This window comes from Synchiropus splendidus, chromosome 17 (assembly GCF_027744825.2).
Source record: "Synchiropus splendidus isolate RoL2022-P1 chromosome 17, RoL_Sspl_1.0, whole genome shotgun sequence".
NCBI classification, from domain to species: Eukaryota; Metazoa; Chordata; class Actinopteri; order Syngnathiformes; family Callionymidae; genus Synchiropus; species Synchiropus splendidus.
Window position 1 is genome coordinate 5,108,638 of NC_071350.1, and position 15,737 is coordinate 5,124,374.

Sequence of the window (15,737 nt, forward strand, 5' to 3'; positions counted from 1 at the left end):
GCAACAATCTATTCATCCCAACACTGGAATATTTCAACAGCATAACACCCTCATGTCACGCATCACTTATTTGCATCTGACTGATATATATCCATGTTTGTATTCAACTTATAATGGCATCTGCTGGAACGACAATAGTGTAAAACACATGCATCTTCAAGTATAATAATTGGCAGTCATTTGAGGTTAAGAAAAACAAGTAATATTTTAACAAATACAATTTGCCATCTTTCTTTAAGTTACGATCTTACTGTTTGATTTGTGTTAAATTCTCTAAAATCTTGTGCTGGACTTCAGTAGGTAGTGGCTCAAAATGAAATAGAAAACACACAAAAAAATAGATTAAATATTGTCCTTATAGGAGAAGAAAAACTGTCTCTTGTTCAGTGAGGTGGAGTCACTGGTGAAGAATATCAACTTGAGATGTTTTATGCTTAAATTAACAAACAATTATAATACAGACTAAAACGGTATTTTTGTCGAGACTAACAATTCCCTCTATTACACTGTTCAATAACTGATATTATGTTTGGACTTGGACTCAAAGGTTCAAAGGTTTAGACACATCTTGATCTCGCCACAAAAGTCATTTATTGAAAACACTTCAAGTAGAATGTGCTCAATTCCAAGGAAATGTATGAAACCCACTAGTGGTCTAATCTTCCAGCCTGCCTTGTTTGAGGAAATATTTGTACTACTACGTATCTTGTGGACTATCTTTGTGCCTCAGCAGTTCTGGAGCTGCGGCTCTGGCCCTGAAACTGAGCACAGTGAAGCCCAGACCTCACTAGACGTTGAAACTATTCTGACCACCAAAGTGCTTCAGGGATATCACTGAACGTCTGCGATGCATAACACACCCATAAATCACGTATAAATCACCTTCCAAATTTCTCTCAATCGATAAGTAATTAGTACTTTCTTGTCGCTTCCACATTAAGAGCTGCGTTGGATTCAGCAAGTATTTCAAAATAATTCAGGTGTATCCAGAGCACAAGGATTTACTTTCAGCTGAGCTGCTTTATGGAGTGAAATGTAGGATAAAGGAACAACATCAAGTTGGAAACAAGATAAAAATCAGTTCAATGTTTACTCACAGCTTTCGATCTCCAAAGTGCAGTTCTGCTCATCCAGAGGGTACCTCCTCAAGTCCATCATACAGGCAGCAGTTGTGGTTATTCTGAGGACGACAGACGGAAGAGCTGGTTGTTTCGGCTGTCTTCATTATTCACACGCTGCAAGTGTCACGGCAAGTCATTAAAAATAAAGTTTTAAGGTGAGCAGTTTTTCTGGCCCTTGTTCATTAATAAACATGAATTCATATTCTGAGTCGAAACACAAAACATGTTTTCATTAAAATGTCTCAAACTTTCTCAAATGGTCTATGCACAAACCATTTTGTCTTCCAATAGTGGCCCAGCTCTATCCCTCCCACCAGAGAAAGCACGTCTCCACACGCTGTCCCATGCGACTGCTGCCTAAATTCCCTGAGCACCTTCCTGCTGTCCTGCTAGTTTCTCATCTGATGTGATTGTAAACAGCTTCAGGCTAGTTATGTGCCAGCCACGCTGAACAAGGGCGGTAATGCTGAAGTGAAAGTCATGTTTTGAGCTACGAGTCCTATAAGGACCTGCCATCTCTGCTCTCTTGACCATCATCATGGAGAAAGTGAATTTTCTGAGTAGTAGTGCATGTTGGAATCGACTCCCTGAGTGGAAACCATGTGGCTAGACAACCGGCCTTTGAGATATCTCGCTGCCGAATCTCTCTTCTCACTAAAGGTCAGAAGTTTTTCAGATCGGATATGTATATTTTCAGCAGTGAGCCGTTCTCGTGCAGCGTCTATCAACCCACGTTCCACTACTTGATGGAACAAAAAACAGCTCACAACAGTTTGAGTCTCATAGATGCTGGATTATGATGTGATGCTTTTCTGTCAAAAAGGTTGTTTAACCTTGAATTTTTCGTCAACTTCCTCACCTCTTTACCTGCTACGACCTTTTAATAACACTTTTGCTTCCTCTCCCCGCCAAAAAAGTTTGTGTGGTTATCTTATCTAAGGCCCCACAAGAGAGAGTGACGGGGAGATGGGATGCTTCCAGGTTTAGATGGGGCAACTGAGTATGTGGGTGCATGCGCTCAGAACTGCACTACAGACACTGTGGAATAAGCATGAATCACAATAGATGCAATGTGTGGTCGAGATTCGTGGCGTCAAACTGGAACTCTGGGAGGGTGGTTAGTACCACGGAGCTGATCTTTCTCTTCCCATGGCATTGTGGTGATAAATGTACCATTTACCATCCTTTTATTTGTCAAAACAGGGTGGCGAGATCTCGTAGCCACTGGAGATGGATTCACATGCACTTGATCATCACTCGCAAGGAATACAAGTTCCTTCGACTTCTTCAGGCCCTTGAGCATCATCAGACAAAAGGCATTGAAGGGGTTGCTGCTACTGATCAAGCTGGTGAGACCAATGACCATGTTGTGAAATTGTTGTGAAAACCCACCCTCCCTCCAATGGTGTAGTAAGTGGACTTTCTATCCTATACTGACGCCAAAGGAAGCCTTCAACGTCGCATGTTGAAGCGCTTCAATGGAACATGTAGCCTTCCAAACGGAGGGTGTGGATCTGCCATATATAACCCCTTATCTAGCTGTCCTCTTCAGTCACGTCACCGTGATAGAAACGCATTTAAGGAGCTTTCAATTGGAAGTGACACGTTGTAGAGTGAAGGGAGCACCATTCCATGTCCTACCTAACCCCAACCTTTGTCTTCATATTACAGGCTGCCCACGGCGTCAGGATACGCCTCGGAAGGAAGAACATGTGCTTCAATTATAAGCTTATTTTGACAACATCCAACGCTGAAGGCTGCCTTCGGAGTCAGCATAGGACACATAAGTCACCTTCCCAACGTCAATATATTCCGTGGTAGTGAGCATGGGTTGAACGATCATTGGCAGGAGATTAAAATGATGGTCTCCAACAAAGCACTGGGTGTTCACCTACAGTAAAAGGTAGACCACAGACAACAATCCAAAAAGTCTATGTTATGTATGTTATGTACGCATCAGTCAGCACACTGTTGAAGTACTGCAGGAACCATCAACAAACACTGCAGGCGGCGCTTCCATCTTTGGAAGGAAAGAGCACTGATGGAGACTAGGACCAGAGATCCAACTGTTAGTACCATGACCGATCTCTCACACCATCTCTCTGACTGACTATAGCGGACGGACAGCATCTTCAGTCAGAGACTCATCACCTCCTAGATCAGGGACTCTATGTGCCATAATGCGCTTTGATGATTGAATTTTGCCTGCCAGTGGATCAATAAAAATCGGATCTTCTCCTGGAAAACGGTTCTCACAGGAATTTTTACTCTAACTGTTATATTTAAAGCATATCTCCAATTTCCGGGGCGTGAGGATGAGTGCATGGAGCAGTTTATTTAGGCCCATAAATCTGTTACAAGAGCTTTGCCTGAGAATTGAACATGTGGGTGCATTCACTCATTCTTATTCACCTGCGCAGCTCATATGTATTTCAAGATCACCGTCTATAAGCCGAGCATTAGGCCCGGACTTTCTATGTTTTGCATTGTCAGTAAAACAGAAAAAGCATGTCTTCACCTCGGGCAGAAATTTGCAACCGCTTCTGAAACAGTGAAAAGCCTGCTGGCATGAACAATAGAAAGGCCTCGCGCTCATATGAGTAAACGTGCACTGACATCAACAATGATGTAGTGCTCATAATCGACAAAACAGTAGGGTTTGCAGAATTAGCGGTTCGAGAATAATGCGCTGGTTTCATCAGAAATATACCGCCTTAACATGGACTTGGTAAATTGGTCATGGTGGCGTGAATAGAGTGCTGTCAGCAAATAATTGAAGAACAAAATCTGTTCTGCTAAAGCTGATCGGGGCAGATTAAGATAAAAACATGCGCAGCCCATGACAGCAGAAGGCGACGGAAGGGTAACGGAAAACATGCATAAACAGAATGTGTGACAGGTATGTATTCATTATTCACAATGACACTGAGCCAGATTCTGCTGCACAAGCATGATGCTGCTCAAAGCAGGTTTGTTCATGCTCGTGTTATTGTGCTGTACATCCTCGCCGCCTGCCTGCCTCCTCTGCTGCAGAGTGCAGCCGCCCTGATACTGATACACTCTGTGAGCAGATAACATCACACCTAATCACCTTAATAGGAAAGATACTACGGAATCGTGACTTTCTGTTCCTTACAGAATGAAAACCACACAGATAAGTCAGAATAAAGAGCACTTTAATCGTATAATCTCTTGTTTGTGATGGTTTCGTGTTGATAATTTTCTCTTACTGCGAGAGGTTGAAAACAAAAATATTAACCATTGAATAAGCTGAGAAGGAAAAAAGTTTCACTGCCTTCTGTTTCATAAAAATGCACCGTAATATATTACTTCGATATGTTTATCGTTACTTAAAGTATGTTTACTCTAAATTGTCACGACATAATCATTAAAAAAAAGTGCCATGAATACCTCCATCGACTGTCAAAATATATACACATATGCAAGCATCAGTAACAGGCACAGAACAGGTCACTGATGAAAAGCATACGCTTCTATTGAAACTAAATGCACCAATGGTACCTCATTCCTCTAGACTGGATCCTCCACTCCTCTGTAATGGAACTGACCCAAACATGGTCAATATGACATCCACAAGTTATTTGCATACACAATACGTGTATTTGAGAAATGAGGTTACGTGATGTTTGCACCTTTCAATGCCTCGATGAATTGTTAAAGAATGTTGAATACTTGGCTTTTGCCAAAGAAAGTCGCTCATGTAATAGAGCAAAAACAGATAATCAAGTGACAACATATGACTGGCTGATGTTTTTATATTGCAGCTTGTAATAAAGATCCTGCAGGATGAAAATGTTTCAAGGTTCCAAGCCGAAAAAATAATGGCCAATGGGAGCCTCTTCTGAGCCCGACTGCTGCGCCACAATGGTGGACCTTTTTCCACAGAAATGTTGAGCACAGCTATTTCTAACAACTGACCTCCAACTTATCGTGGCCACTAAAATATTGCATTGTTCTTTCTCTTTATTCCAGATATGGAATTATTTCTTTCTGTTCAGCTGTATATATTCCGAGTCAACTTGTCGATAAACAAAGTGCACACGTTTGCAGAGCACTTTTGTAACATGAAAGAAGTTGTATTTTAAAAACTGTTATTGAGGTCCACCTTCTCTGTTTTGGGCTTCTGGGTTTCCGGTTGTGAGATACATAGAGAATGGAATAAGGTCGGCCATCTTGTCTGCAACTAGGTACTCTTGATATTTTAGTATACATAAAGTAACATAAAGGAATAGAAGAGGACGTGAGAAAAAAGTAAACATAAATAAATAATAAAAGGCTAATACCCTTAAACAACCTCACCAGAATTTAAGGTAAATTCTGAAAAAAATATTAACACACTTTTGAAGATCAAATGTGTGAAAGTTTTTATTTTTTGCCAAAAAAACATTTTCCTCTTTCTAACACATTCTCACTCCCTTGGTGACTCTTTTCTAATGTGTCCTCTGTTGATGCCCATGTCAGCCATCTTTGATGCGTGGTTGTTTCAATGGGGTTTCTCAGCACTGCTTTACTGCAGATGTTTATAAGAGTGCTGTATATAAGAGACAAAAGTGATTCTGGGGCACAAAAGTACACTTGAAAATAGTTGCTATTCGCCACACGTGTTGTTCCTTCCTGAAACGCAGTCATTTCAGTCAGCGCCACCCCATGACTAACCACTACGTCCATATTTCATTTACATGACGTATTGCCCATGGCATCAGGATATGGCTGAACATGTGCTTGAATTGAATTGATGCGTCAACACGCAACACTGAAGGCTGCCTAGCATACAACGCAGAAGGGCACTTTCAGTGTCAATATATTACGGCATGGGAGTGAGGTGCTATACCACCTATACAGCCGATGAAGCTTGCAAACAGATGAAACAGAAACAGGCTTCAGGTGTGAAAACTAAATCAGAGTGACTGCACTAGAAAATCTGCAGGTGAAGAGGTGTGAGCAAGACCTTTACGTTCCACCGTGATGATTTAAGAGAAGATGCATCTTGTCAAAACGTGTTACTGGTCTTAAAGAAAAATACCCTTGGTAGCACTGCGAAGCATCTGCTGAGACTAATGGACAGAGATAAAACCTTCACCCGTTGGCAGATTAAAAAAAAATATATATATATATATTTATGTGTGGGTGCTAACAAGTCTGAAGAGAATCTTCAGTGAGCAGACAAGTGAGGACAGCTTACAGTGTGATTCTGGGATTTAGAAAAGTCAGCAGATGTTGGTCAGCACCTTCAAGTTGCAACATAAATGGTCAGCAACCTGACAACGATCAACAGCAGCCCAAAACTCTCCAAGCTGTTTGACCACCTTATAAGGAGGGTTTTTTTTCAGTCAATGTCATGGCAAAATTAGAAATAAAATATTACAAAATCCTTCCAAGATGGAAAACTAGAGTGCAGACAGCCCTTCGTTTTTATTTTTACTATGAGAGTGCAGAAAAATGTGGCGCCAGTTTGTGGAGGTGTATCTCACTGTCTTCGCACTCCAGACACGAAGGCCTCAGCTGAATATGGCAGCAATATTTCTGACACCTACACAGTCTGCTGCCAGATCCTCGACTGTGCGCTAACTTGCTTACTAAAGAGAATCATTTTGCAATTAAAATGCGACACCACACTTTGGGGAACACAAGGAATCAATTCACAGTGAAGGCAAGTGAGACAATACCATCTGCTGGAAGATTGACTCACGCAATGCATTTGGCTGAAGTGGCTGAGGGCCGAGACACAGCTTGGAGTCCTGGGCTGCCACTACAGGAAGATGTGAGTCAATGAGTGTGACTGGACAAAGCCGAGCTTGTCTTGTATGTGGAGTACAGACGTCAGGAAACAGTGATAATCGCATGATTTATGGTAAAAGGGACCCTTTCCTGCTTGTTTTTTTAATTTTTATTCTTTCTGAAATCTTGCTCTAGTGGGGCACCGTAACAACTATCTCTTGATGAAATGCACTTGGAGAGCCCATCTTCTTCTGCCTCATGCAACCTAAGACCTTAACAGAAAAATATGAATTGGAGTCACTAGAGAGACAAAAGTTCTTTTCTGATCTATCCTGAAATATGCCACAGATCTCACATATGATGTCTGTGAATTTGAAAGATACATTCTAATGCCGTGACAGCACTGCTTTTTTTGTGTGCAATATGTGGCAAACTACAATGCTTGCCGCTCGATAGTCGGTTGAGTGAGAGCCACAATGTGGGACAAGTGTTAGAAAGGTGCCTGATCTGGTCCGCTTGCCTGATGTGGTCTGCCGGAAATTCCGGTGCTGGAACCGGAAATTGTGCATGTTTTACCAACTGACGTTTGCTGGTAAGCGCATGCGTACATGGTGATATCACGCAAAGGTCATAACTTATGAAAATAGGTGACTTATTAAAATTGTTTTTTACTTAAAATAGTCTAGATTTAGAAATTGTATGTTTTTTCTCATATTCCAACAGCGTAAATGGACTCAAGCGCCGCACCATGATGGACATAAACCTAATTCAGGTGCAGAAGTGCTCACTCCTGCTCCTGTTAAATCTATGTGAAACAATTGTAAGGAGAAATGTTTCCCATACAATAATGATAATACAATACATTGCACAGGTCAGATGTATTGGAGGAGCTTGAAATGTTATTGATTCAATAACGCTGTATATATATATATATATATATATATATATATATATATATATATATATATATATATATATATATATATATATATATATATATATGAACAACGTTTATATCTATCGTGGTGCGGCGTTAAAAAAAAAAAAAAAAAAAAGTAGAATATCAGATAAAAACATACAATTTCTAAATCTGGACTATTGTAATAAGTACAAAACCTTCATCACCTTTGCGCGACATAGCCATGTACACATGCGCTCACCAGTAAACGTCAGCTGGTAAAACATGCCCAATTTCTGGTTCCAGCAGCAGAATTTCTGGCGGATCACATCAGGCAGGCGGACCAGATCAGACAGTGACAACAGGGTCACGGTAAGTGTTAAACAACGTCAGCTAATGTTTGCTGTCTTCTTTCTTTGACAGTTTAGTATGATGATGATGAGCAGCCAACTTCTGCTTTTACTGCAGCGAAACACATCAACACTGGCATGAACACCACGCAGTCTTCACAACACACTTCTTCAGTAAAGGCAGTCTATTGGAGGCATATTGGAACCACCTGCAAGACATGTATAAACCATCCAACAATTGCAATTTATTGAGCCACTGAACAGAGTTCTGCTACAAAGAATCCTAATGTGAAGCATTCGTTTTTTGGGGCTTTTTTTTATTTTTATTTTTTATCAGCGATATACATCTAGGAACAAAACCAGAGTCAGCAGCAAGAAATCACAACACAGAGAAGGTATTAAAGAGACAAACATCAGTTTCAGCACAATTCCCGGAGTGTGCATAGGTGAAGGTGCACCAGTGTGTGTAATGTGATTGTCCACAGTTTGTATTCCGCTGCACTCCTGAGAAGCAGGCGCACCCTATGAGAAAATGCATTTAAACAGCAAAAATAAAAGCGGCTGTGCGTTCGACTTAACTGAGTCCATCCATCTATCGGTAGAGTTCCACCTTCAGTTCAAGACGAAATGTCCGCAGAGCCCTCAGGCAAGGCATGGAGATTTAAACCAGAGATTTAAATGCATGATCCCTGGACGCTCGCAGATCACCATTGCACGTGGATTTGTGAGCTGCCTCTCATTATTGTGCGCAGCAGAAAGAATGGTCTGGAGGGCAGCTCCAAGGTCTCCATGCCATCTGCTGTTTATCATGACTGCAGAAGGTGACGATAACTGAAAAGCCCTTGGCAGCATGTTTGTTGATGAGCTGTTGAGGGAAAAATGTCAAAGGCCCGAGACCCTTGTGAGAACATTTCATTTTCACGTGGGGTAGAGCCAGTGGAAGCGCTGATGAATGTGTCAGAGCTCCATTTATCTTCGTGTGTTTATCACGGCAAATGCCTTTTCATGAAGTGCGATGAACAGCACTTGGCCCTCAAATGATTTTGTTAATACCATCAACGCGTGAAACAACACAGCTTGCAGAAAACAATAATACACACAAGTGTGTGTGGAGCGCAAAGAAGGTGGGAGCTAGCTACTGTTAAATCTACAATTCAGCAGATGGGAGAACTCGCATGAATAGTTCTGATAACTGCCAACAACAAGGAACGATTGATACATACAGATGGGTCGAAATAAATTTAGTACGCCTTCATCTGAAATGCAAAGGTATTAGAAGTGAAAAGTCAGATGCGAACCGTGACATGACACGATGGACCATATTTCTTCAGTTTGTCTTGCACGTGACTATCATAGCAAATTTAAGATATGATCCAATCTGGTCTATTTTTCCCCGCTGGAGTTCAAGCGGACACTGAGTTATGTCAGGAAGCTAGAAGCTGGGCCCAGTTCTGGCATCTTTAACAGCCCTGTGCATCAGGCCAATGTCCCATATTCTCACATTACTTCTGCAACATGTCCCCAGTATCACAATCCAAATGTGGCCTCTCAAACTTTATCACCAAACATCTTCACATGTGCTGTCACTCTGTTGTACTTATATCTGAGATTGTCCTTCAGACTCACTCCCAAATGAAAACCAGAGCATCTTCAACTCAGCCACCAGGAATTCTGCTTCTTGTCCGAGCTACATCATGAAAGGTCCACAGTTCTTTTCATGCAGCTCCTTTGTCAATGGTCAGTCGTCTCCACCAACTTAACTCTCCATCCTGCTTATTTTACAAACTTTCACTTCTTCCTTAGCCCTTGGTTCCACTGGAAACACTTGTGTCGTGTTACCAAGGATCACTTCAAGAGTGCATTGAACCCTATGGCTGTCCTCTACGGCCAATTAGAAGGAACAATGAATGTCATTTACGCTGTCCTATCCATGTCCCACGTGCTTGCTCTTCACTTGACCTCTTTTCCGAGTTGCTCATGGTGTCAAGGATCAACAGAGACTGTCTTTCACCAGACAGCTTGGTGCCTGTGGCACTGGAAGACACAATTTTGATGTTTGTATGAATTTTAGTCGACTGACTTCCAGGCTAAAAATAACCATTTTAATCCACGACATCAAAAATAGAACGGTCAAGTATTAGTTCTATATATAGTTTTTATATACATTTTCAGCTTACCTACAACACAAGACGACTTTGTGTATGATTCCTGGGTGTCAACTATATAGTTCTATAGCAGTGACGCAGGCACTATCTATGGTATCAAGGGGTTGTGCTCTCAGCAGATTACTATATTGTCTCAAACATCATGGTTCATGAGACTGCTCCCAATCCTTGTCTGAGAGTCTGTCCGTAACAATAGCAAACAGGAACAGTCTGAGAGCGATCCTCATCCACCTGTCTCTCCTACTGCACACCTCACCACTTCATCACTGCCCTCATACATGTCTTGCGCCTTCGTGCTGTTCAGATGCTCCAGGCAGTAGCACACTTCTACCTCCTCATTCATTTCATCATAGGCGTTCAGAGTTCAAGAGAGGAAAAGATAAGGATGAAGGCATGGCGGAACGGTTAGAGATGACCGTCAGGGCTCATCTGTGACAGAAGACTGGCAGCTATAGAGTGGGAGGGTAGCTTCACAGAAGAGTAGTGAGACGTGCCGTGATGTGTGGTTCAGAGACAGCAGCTCTGACACAAAGACAGGAAGCAGAGTGAGAAAAGGAAGAGTTGAAAATGCTCATGTTTTCATTGGGAGAGACGAGAATGAATTAATTTTTGGGTTTTATTGACCGAAGTACCGAGAATGACATTAACATAGCTGGAAAAGTGAGTAGTCTGCAGTGCAGCGCAGTAAGTGCGGCACCAGGAAGCGGCTGCTTCATCAGCTGCTGTTGTCGATATTCATTTATTTATGTCTGTGGGTTCATTAGGCTACTAAAGCACATCCCAGTCGACGTCTCAGAGGCAGGGCTCATTCTGGGCAAGTCACTGGCTACACAGCCATACCTTCCACACCAGGCCATGTTGGTCACGCACGGCCCACTTCCCAAACATCCATATTACTACTTAAATACTTAAAAGAACAGTCGCTAATTTTTGATACTCAGTCCACAGACCAGCCCCCTCCATGGTTGAATCCCCCACCCTGTCCCCGAGCTTTCCTTGTAGCAGCCAAATGGGACATTGCACAGGTGAAAGGCTCAAGGGTTCATGCAGCCTGCCATTTTTTTTTACCCAATATTAAATCTACTTTTATTGTAGGTAAAATAAACACATTCTGGCAAATGACTAAGAGCAAAATATGGTTCGTTGTACAAGATATAAAAAGTCATTTTAGTTGACTATAAATTGGGTGCGCGTAAAAGGCTAAACTGTGTGCAGAGAAACTTTTTTTTGTTTTAGTTTTCATTCAATGGGTGAGTTTGGGAAGCAGTACATCACTTCAGTATTCTGTTCAGATTAATGTCACTGTCTTGCTGGAGCTGACTTATTGCTCTAAAATCACATCCTTCAGATCAGTTCAGGTGCCTGGAGAATAGTCATCGCTGTTCGTCTTGATGGAGGATTATTTTGAAAGAGCAAAGAAGAGTTCTGACTGACAGACCACACCAGTGTCAAAGTGTACGTTAAACATTACTGAGCAGCGAGATCTTCAACAGCAGTGAATTTGCATTTCTTTCTCCTTAAAGTACCTCTGATGTGGAACAACTTTTGCCATCACAACTTACATCATTGGCTGTTTCTGAAATTCACAGACTGTGAATACTGATTATTACATAAATAATTCATTTCTTTCCGACTATGATCTAAACCTTGTCACAGCCTTTTATTTGGGTTACAAAACTCACATTCTTGCTTCCAACAAACTATTTTAATGAGTAAGGTTAAGAAAAGAATCACATCGCTTTGAGTTTGAACAAACCTCAGGACATTTTCATACTTCTCCAGCTCCCTAGGGACAGATGCGGGTCCCTGCGTGCCCATTTACTCTTGACTGAGTTGTCGAGTTTGTCATTGTGATCAGGGACATTTTGGTGCCATGTATTTTTACCCTCTTTTAGTTTTTCTGGGTCATTGCTTTTCTCTTTAAAGGAACCTCACCTTGTTCCAAATTTTGTTTGTCTTGAGTCTCACGTCGTCTGTGGATTATTTACTTTCTAAATAAGACTTCTTTCGTTTCTAAAATTAGGTATGTTGAAAATAACCTCCCATGCGGTGGACGCGACGTCTCATTTTGATGTTGCTTTCCGTCATCCCGAGAGTTTATTTTTGCTAAACAAATATATGTTTATTCCCCGTGCGCTTGTCCAAGTTCACACAACAGTTGGAGGGAGTGGCCCAATGCTCTTGAACTGTTCTGTCTTTCAGCTACTATAGAGAACCAAGAACATCAAGAACAAGATCATGTCGGATTTACAAGCCAAATCTAAATCCATTGAACTGACAGCATGCTTATTTGGGGCAGGGCATAAGCAACAACTGCCTTTTACAAAATGACATTCTTTAAGATCCCAGGAGATTTTAGAGAAATTGTCTTTTTTCAAACGAACATATAAAAGTAACATCCGACGTCCACCCGTTCTTATGACTACGGCCAGCGGATGCTTTTTTTTTTCATCGCGTACGACAGTTACGGCAGCACAGTATCCCAGCATCTCACTCTCACTCAGAGATCTACCACTACAGTAGTACCTATAACCCTCGTCGGCTATTTTGAATGGCATTCGACTTACGTCCAACCTGACTTACGACCTGTTGGTCAGAACCGATCGCGGTCCCGGATGTTACTTGTATATTAGTCTGACACCCGAAAAATTCCACGTTGGTGACACACCTGTCTGTTAGAATTAAACGTCTGGGAAAAGTGTAGTCCAGCTATGAGAAAAAAAATAGTGCAGCATACTTAAATTTGTCTTACCTCAGTCCATATAATACTGTGCCATCTGGGTGCAGGCGGATCATGCGGTTTTTGACTGTCACACCATGAAGGAAGGACTTCTTGTCATTAAGGAAGTAGGTGTCTGGGAGCCAGAGCTGGTCTGCAACGCGGTTATCCAGCGTCAGGTTCAGGTTCAGCTCACCATAAGCCAAACGCTTATCTCGCCAACTTTGCTGGAAATACATTGTGATGGTGTAGTCCTGGGAAGAGCAGACATAAAAAGAAATTACACTCAGCCTACAAAGCAATACATTCATATACTATACTTGGATTGGCTTTATTACATTGAATGAATAGATGTGCACAAATTGAGAGTTTTTCTTCTGCTAGGAAATGAGATGGAAGGTTTTGGTTTAGTTTTAGAAAGTCTCAATTGTGAGCAAAACTGTGAAGCTTCAACAGATGACAGTGAATCTTCGGCAAGAGACCTTTTTGCGATGGTTAGAGACCTTGGCTCTCCGCTGCCCTCCTTATGCATCTATAAGTGCTACAACGGTGACCTGCAGACCGCACTCGCAGTAAAGTCAGGCAGATTGATGTGTGGAAAAGTCTGGCTGCCAGTATCCCCAGTATTAAGCAGTGTTTTATTATATTGTCCAACAGCTCATCCAACCTGCATCGAAATGTACAGTATATAAACATGAATCCTTCCCCTTTCCATGTTACAATATTACTTTACTGACTGCATTATTTTTTTTGTCCATTTTGTTTAAACTCTCAACCAAAGGTTTCATTGCTTTTGTCTGTGAGGGCACTTCTTTTGGGAGAATCTATGGAAAAACAAAATGAATTTCTATGAAGATTCAAGACGGTGCTTTCTCTGGCAGTCACACATCTGGATACTGTTTAGCAGGCTATATCTTTAGACTCACAACCACCCAATATATAGAGCCTTAACAATTAGAATAGAATAGAATAGAATAGCCTTTATTGTCCTTGTACAGTGTACAACGAGATTTGAGCGCTACTCCCTTGGTGCAAACAATGTAAAAAAGAATATATCAAAACAATCAAGCATGCAGAGAACAACAAATACGAACTAATAAATAATATATACACAAGTAGCAGCAGTAAAATTCTATTGCAGTGCAAGTGTCTCTGACAAGGCCGTACTGTTGTTCAGTCTTTAGGAACTTTAGGACGTTTTTCTGAAAACAAAAACGAGTGAAAAGAGAGAAACAACAAATGTGATGGTAGTTAACTTAACGGCGCCTTCAGAGTCGCTGGAGAATTGATGAAAAAAATAGACTGTTCTATCTATAGGGTTCTTTCTCACCATGATAAGGGCAGAGTGGAGCCAGCAACTGTGATAGAGCTACAGCAGCAATAAAAGTGCTACGGCACTTTTTCTTATGTAGTCAGTTGTTGAAAATTGTTTAGCTTCAATACGGTCAAAAAAAAAGAAAAAATCCAACAAGCTCAGCGTTTGTAGAACAGGACACAGGCAGCAAAGCAACAAATGCAGCTGCACTTGTGCTTCTCTATCTACCTCCAGAGGCACTCCAGTGGACACACAATGCCAAAGAGTCCCTCAGGTCCGAACAATGGAGTCAGCACCAGAACTCTGAACTATTCAGCTTCATTTTCTACATCCCATTCCATTATATTTAGTCTTAGTTTCAACATTTTGAGTTTTTCAAGAGCATTCTTGAGCCAGTTCTGTCATTTATTTTATGCACAATTCAACTACATTGAAATCCTAAAATCCGACACTACACTGTGACATATAGGGTACTTTGTTTAACACAATTGTTATAGATGCTGTTAAACATTTCGATCCTTAAGACATAGACGTGCCAAGCCCTGTGGTTGAATATATGAAGACAAAAACTAGAAGCGAGGAATGATGAAAACACAAATTGCATTCCGGTGAATAGCTGCTTCTAGGAGAGAAAAGTGGTGAACTGGGCGACATTGTCATGCTGAGAGAAATAAAGAGATTGCTAAGAGACAGAATGACGTCATCGCTGACACCAGCCGCTCTGTGTTTTCAAAGCATTTCTGCCTGCACATGTCTGAGCCTGAAAAAAAGCGCTGCACGCATTGTGCTTAATCTTAGCGCGGACACTGATGTCACTTTTGGTTGACACGTGCTGATGCGGAACATTTTCAGCTTACCTACAACACAAGACAACTTTGTGTATGATTCCTGGGTGTCACCTGGCTCACGTTTCGAAATTTCACTCCACCTGTATCTTGTTCGGCTTCACATCAAGATACATGCAGACATATCACCGCCTGTCTTTAGCTGACGTGCATTGTTCACTGTTATATTTGTCACTTTGGTGAAAGAGCCAGGTCACTGTCGGCATTCAAACACGTGACGACAGAGATAATGGAAGTATTTGATTGGGCACATACATCTGTAGCGCATGACACCATGACCTGCTTTCAACATCACAATGTTCCCTCCACGTCCTGCAGCATCCACAACGCCCACACGCACTGGCACTCACTTGATAAACACATTGTACAAGACAACCAGTCTCGGCTGCAATGCTGTCATTACCTGCCTTTCCATAATGTCCCAACACTGGGACTGAAATTTTCTAATGTCAAGAGTGATCCGTCATAACAGCTCAACCAATCAAGATTTATATATATCACACAACCCTAATTTTGGTTCTCAATGTGAGTATGATGTACATTACCTTCAGTTGCAAAACAAGTCACCACACACAGCAAGGTTTC

General features: G+C 41.6%; 1 protein-coding gene across 3 annotated transcripts in view; it reads right to left on the reverse strand.

Annotated features, from left to right (window-relative positions):
- Positions 1 to 15,737, reverse strand: part of gabrb4 (gamma-aminobutyric acid type A receptor subunit beta4) — a 60,890-nt gene that overhangs the window by 14,395 nt on the left and 30,758 nt on the right. For all 3 annotated transcript variants that reach the window (XM_053847410.1, XM_053847409.1, XM_053847408.1), the window contains 2 exons: positions 13,026 to 13,246; positions 1,098 to 1,180 (listed from right to left, as the gene is read on the reverse strand). In XM_053847410.1, coding sequence (XP_053703385.1) covers positions 1,098 to 1,180; positions 13,026 to 13,246 — 304 coding nt within the window. The remainder of the gene's footprint in view (positions 1 to 1,097; positions 1,181 to 13,025; positions 13,247 to 15,737) is intronic.